This window comes from Artemia franciscana, chromosome 20, assembly GCF_032884065.1.
Source record: "Artemia franciscana chromosome 20, ASM3288406v1, whole genome shotgun sequence".
In the NCBI taxonomy this organism is placed as follows: Eukaryota; Metazoa; Arthropoda; class Branchiopoda; order Anostraca; family Artemiidae; genus Artemia; species Artemia franciscana.
The window spans coordinates 17,029,166-17,035,384 of record NC_088882.1 but is presented as its reverse complement, the minus strand read 5'-3'; the positions used below and the strand labels follow the sequence as shown (position 1 = coordinate 17,035,384).

Sequence of the window (6,219 nt, the reverse complement as noted above, 5' to 3'; positions counted from 1 at the left end):
TATTTTCGACCGCCATCTTGGATTTGAGGCACCTAGCGGGACTACGGTACACTTAGGTTATTTTTAAGCTCATATTCCGAACCTGTGCTATCGATTAACCCATACTATGTACACTTAGGTTATTTTTAAGCTCATATTCGGAACCTGTGCTATCGATTAACCCATACTAGCCTATTTGAACGGCTATGTCTTCTCATTTTGACAAACTCGTATTTTCGTCCGCCATCTTGGATTTCAAGCCACCTAGCGGCGTTCCGAGGAAAATTTCGCTTGCGTAATCAAGCCATATTAGAGAGTATGCTCGTAAGTACATCTCGGCCAATTTTGGTGCTTTCCTCAAACACGGAAGTATTTTGGTGCTTTTTGCCCGCACTATAAGGTTATATAATGAAAAAAGGAGCAGAAAAAAATTTTAATGCAAAGGAATAAGCGAAAGGAAAGTTGAAAAATTTTTTCATGCTTCGGCAGCCGAAATGAAGGAACTCAGTGCTCAAGTATTAATTAATCAGACAAAAGAGGTTAATTAATTTTCCCTAGGAGCTAAGAATTATAATTTAGATTGACTTTAGGCCTTCTCCGAGAAGAGAGAGTTTCTAAATAAACTATTGCATTTTAAATTAAAAAAGGAATTATCCTTGAGAAAAAAAAAAAAAAAAAAAAAAAAAAAAAAAAAAAAAAAAAAAAAAGTACTTCCAGCCCAGTAGTGTTAACTGAAAGACTAGATACCTTGAATAATTTCAATAGCTGTCTTCAGCAGATGTAACACATACAGGCAAAAAAAAGTAAAGTTTGGAGAGTCTGACGTCTTTCTACGATAAAATCAATCCCAAGGATGTCATAAATAACCACAACTGCTGCTGTCAACCCGCGGTGCTATTGCCTCATTTGACACCGTGATACTGTTCAACGACCAGATTGACCGATTTAGCACCGTACACATCTATCCCGCCGTCTTAGAACGTAGGTTATGGTTAAAGTTGGATACGTCCCCTAAGATTAAAAAAATAAATTCATTACATCCCGCCAACTTAAAACGGGACCTCCAATTTTTTTATACCCTTTAGTGGATTATTTTTATGTAAACTTGTTGCAAATGAGGTAAATTGCAAAAAAATGGCGCCTAAGAGCTTGGATCTTCCGGCATAATATCTTTATTAGACACTACAAAAAGATTCTGTAGGTACACTATTTCCAAATAAAAATTTATCGCTAAAGGATATGCGGTTATATTTGCCTCTTTATGCATAAGCAAAGGAATTTGTTTGGGGCATGATTTTTCACGTCACGAAAATTATGAAAAACATGAGAAACGCATGAACACCTTGAGGAAAATATATACAATGATTGGGAACGTAGCACAGATTTCAATACATTGTGGGAGCACTGACCTTTTGCCCCCTTCATTTCGTGCGAGTCTGAACCTTCAACAACATGAAAATACTCCGTAAATATGTATTATTTTCTTTTTACAATATAATAGCTGAACTTTTACAAGTATAATAGCTGAAATCCTTTTGTCGTTTATAACTCCTCCCAAACAAATGAGTTTTCCCGGTACGGATTATGCTTTTGAATAATCGATGTCCTTAAAATACATACTATAGCTTTCTAAAAAAAAGCGGCTATTTTATTTATCTTCACATTCAATGGCGTTCTTTTTCTGTCTCCTAGCAAACTATTTCCTTCCTCTTCTTACATTTCAAACTCTTGATTTCCAGGTAATAATTGATTTATTTTCTAGGCTCTATGTCGAGTTCGTGCTGCAGTTGAAAGTGACCAAGTCAATGGTGTAGAAAAACATGAAAGACAAAGTACTTCCGCAATCGATACAACATCTTGCTTTTACCAAGTAAGCTGAAAAGTAATCCATAGAAAAACAAAAATTATTACAAGTCTCTTACACGTACCATTGGTTCTTTTCATTTCAAAGACTTAAAAAGAAATGTATTTAAGTCTAAAGGGATTTTATCCCAGGATTTTATGCTGGGATTAAACAGATAATTCTAACCTCAAATTGGAGAGACTTCTTTAAAAATCCTCGTAATCGATTTTGTGTTTTTATAAACTCGTGATGCTATTTAAAGATTATTCTTCTATAAATTTATGATTGATCGTAGCATTAAGCAAGTAACAGGAAATAAAAAAAGTTAACATTTTTAGTGCCAATAAAAATAAAACGTAAAATAGCAATCTTTTTTTCAATCGTCTTTCCCATGCAAGATGAAGGCTCATTAGTTTCGTTCGTCTTTATCATATTTTTGATTAATTTCTCGTAGATTATCTGCACCCTAATTTTAATAAGCTTATAGATTATCTGTTTTATAAATAAATTAAATTAAGAAAAGCAAGTTTTTTCAACTGAAAATAATGAGCAACATTGAAACTCAAAACGAACATAAGCTATTCAATATATAGGGGGCTGACCCTCCCCATTCAACAAACCTTATATTTTATTAGTCATTCCTTATGAATTGGGACTTAAAGTCAAAATTTAGCCTAAAGAGTAAAGTTCTGAGAAGGAAGCAGCAGCCACCACCAAATTATCACAATATCATACCTGAGAAAATTACGCAAATTTTCTCAGGTCTTTAGCTTTTGATGGGTAGCATTAAGCTTATTGAAATGGATATATTTGGGATTAGCATAACAATTTAATTTTTGATGTATCTATTGTTTTGTAATTCTAATTTTAAAGTTTCAGGAACTATTGTTCCAAGTGACCCCTTACTCAGAGTTCGTTACTACGAACTGTTTGATGAAAAATATTAACTTATCTTGTTGGTTTTAGGGTTAATTGACTGGAAGTCTTATATGTATTTAGTGAAATACTTAACATTCTATTATAGTATCTAATGCTTTTATTATTTTATGTTTTATCTTTATTTGCTAAAAGTAAAATAATCGAAACTCAATAACAATGGAATTCAACAGGCAGGATTACTAGATAAATGAGATTTCCAATTCCTTTCAATTTCCCACAAAATAAAAAGTCGAAAGCTCTTTTATAAATCAAAAATTCTATATGAAGAATATATAACTGGGGATTCAACAATTAAAAGCAAATTAAACAAACTTGTTAAATGCAGCTCTCTGAAAGCCTTGGTGACAAAACTACCGCAAATGTTCGAAATCTGTTCTAATTCTTTAAGAATGACCCATGAATCACAGATGCCGTTTAATCAAACAGTTCGTGGTAACGAACTGTAGTAAGGAGCGACCCGGCTCAATAGTAACCAAAACTCTAAAAATGGAATTTCAATACCAATGGCTACATCAAAAGAATCACATTTTAATGCTGATTTTAAATATAAAAATTTCATCAAATTTAGTCTTACCCATCAAAAGTTACGAGCCTGAGAATATTTGCCTTATTTCAGAAAATAGGGGAAAATACCCCCTAAAAGTCATAGAATCTCAAGTTTCATCAAGATTAGTCTTACCCATCAAGAGTTACGAGCCTGAGAAAATTTGCCTCATTTTATTAAATAGGGGGGAAAACCCCGAAAAGTCATACAATCTTAACGAAAATCACACCATCATATTCAGCGTATCAGAGAACACTACTGTAGAAGTTTTAAGCTCCTATCTATAAAAATATGGAGTTTTGATTGTTTTCCCAGAAGGTAGATCATGGATGCGTTTTTATTTGTTTTTTTGTTTTTTTTTTCAGTGCTGATCGTATCGACCCTTCGGTCCTAGTTTGTTGCACTAGGACTCAATCTTACGGAAAGGAAAAGTTCTAGTTCCCTTTTTAAGTGATCAAGGCCCCCTCCCACGCCAATTATTTTCCCAAAGTCACCGGATGAAAATTCTGAGATAGCCATTTTTTTCAGGATAGTCTAAAAACCTTATAAATTTGTTTATGGGGACGATTTACTCCCCCACAGTCACCGTGGGAGGGGCTATCAGTTACAAACTTTGACCAGTGCTTATATATAGTAATGGTTATTGGGAAGTGTACAGACATTTTCAGGGGTATTTTTCGGTTGGGGTGGGGGAATTGTTGAGAAGAGGGAAATATGTTGGGAGAACTTTTCCATGGAGGAATTTGTCATGCGGGAAGAAAATTTCCATAAAGGGAGTGCAGGATTTTCAAGCATTATTAAAAAAAAACAGTGAAAAAATAAATATGAAGAAGTTTTTTCAACTGAAAGTAAGGAGTAGCATTAAAACTTAAAACGAACAGAAATTATTACGCATATGAGGGGTTCACCTCCTCCTAATACCTCTCTCTTTACGCCAAAGTATTCTTAGTGATTTCAACTATTTTTTCTACGGCCTTTGTGAATCAACGGTCATTCCTAAGGAATTGAGACAAAATTTAAGCTTTAGTGTAAAGAGCGAGGTACTGACGTGGGGATAAACCCCCTCATATACGTAATAAAAACATACGAATACAGAAGTTCGTTGCGTAAGCTAATTCGTAAGTTACGTATATCTTTTACTAATAAAAACGTTCGTAAAAAAATGAAAGTTCTAGTTGCCTTTTTAAGTAACCAAAAAATTAAGGCGGCGACTAGGCCTCCTTCCCTGCTCTTTTTTTTCTCAAAATCATTCGATCAAAACTATGAGAAAGCCATTTAGCCAAAATAATAAATATGCAAATTTCGTTTTATTTATTCATCTGCGGAGGGCCAAAATCACAATATGCATTAATTCAAAAACGTTCAGAATCTAAATAAAAAAAAAACAAGTTTGTTTTAGCTGAAAGTAAGCAACGACATTAAAACTTAAAACGAACAGAAATGACTTCGTATAAGAAAGGGGCTATTCCCTTCTCAACGCCTTGCTCTTTACGCTAAAATTTTTTACTGTTTTAAAAAGTAGAGTTGAGAGAAAGTGTCAAACTTTAGCGTAAAGAGCAGGGCGTTGAGAAAGGAACAGCCCCTTTTATATACGAAGTAATTTCTATTCGTTTTAAGTTCTAGTGTCACTTCTTACTTTTAGTTTAGAAAAACTTGTTTTTTTTTATTTAGTTACAATAAATAGATCTTTTCAAAGTACTAAACATACTATAGCATAAAAAATGAGGCATTGAAGAGGGAGCGATCCCCCTCATATACGTAATAATTTCTGTTCGTTTTAAGTTTTAATGTTGCTGTTAAGTTTTAAAATTGTGTTTTGTTTAATTTAATTTAAAATCATTTTTTAGATAATTCTGGGAACTCCCCCCTTCATGGACAATTCTCTTCCCCCATAAAAATTCCCCTATAGAAAGATCCTCCCACGTAACCCCCTCCCCCTAACCCCCATCCCCACGAGAAAAAAATCCCCCCTGAAAACGTCTGTAAACTTCCTAATTACCAATACCATATGTAAATGATGGGCAAAGTTCATAACTTGCAGCCCATCCCCGGGAAACTGTTTGGGATTAAGTAGTCCTTAGAGACATAGTTATTTCAATTTTTGACTATGCTGAACAAAATGACTATCTGAAATTTTGATCCGGTGACATTTGGAAAAAAGTGTGGAAGGGGGTCTTGTCCTCCAATTTTTTTTGGTCATTAAAAAGGGCACCTTAACTTTTTAATTTACGTTTTAATAAGCCCTGTCGTGAAATTCTAGGACCACTTTTTTGATACGAGTGCCCCTGGGAAATTAAAAAAAAACAACAACAAAAAACAAACAAACAAACACGCATCCGTGATATTTCTTCGCAGAATTTCTTCTTCGCAGAAACGCAGAATTTCATATTCTTGCAAATAGGAGCTTGAAACTTCAACAGTAGGGTTCTCTGATAGGCTGAATTTGATGGTGCAATTTTCATTAAGACTTTACTAATTTTAGGGGGTGTTTTTTCCTTTTATCTAAAATAAGGCAAATTTTTCCAAGCTTGTAACTTTCGATGAGTAAGACTAAACTTGGTGAAACTTATATATAATTTCGATTACTTTTGAGATGGTTCACTCCTTGCTTACAGTTTGTTATCACGGTTTTTTGATACTTAATCTTCTTTTTTCTGTTCTATTATTTAGTGAAAGTTGCAATACGTTTGAAATTGGTTCTGATTACTGTCATCAAATGTAGACCATAATTTATTTCGGCTTAGCACTATGGTATTTTGCATCGTAGGGTATAGCTATAATCATCTTATTAATCCGAATCTCCATACTTTAATTTAATTTACAGCTCAAAATGACAATCGGATTTTTTCCTCTCCTAGAGATTCGAGCTATTGAAGTTTCACTGTATTTACTAAAGCACGAAAGGATTTTTTCT

At 33.8% G+C, this 6,219-nt stretch overlaps 1 protein-coding gene across 1 annotated transcript in view; it reads left to right on the top strand.

Annotated features, from left to right (window-relative positions):
* Nucleotides 1–6,219, top strand: part of LOC136039818 (BAI1-associated protein 3-like) — a gene marked incomplete in the record, with an annotated part of 299,965 nt that overhangs the window by 236,959 nt on the left and 56,787 nt on the right. Inside the window, 1 exon segment of the mRNA XM_065723725.1 lies at nucleotides 1,742–1,849. Within this exon segment, the coding sequence (XP_065579797.1) occupies nucleotides 1,742–1,849 (108 nt within the window).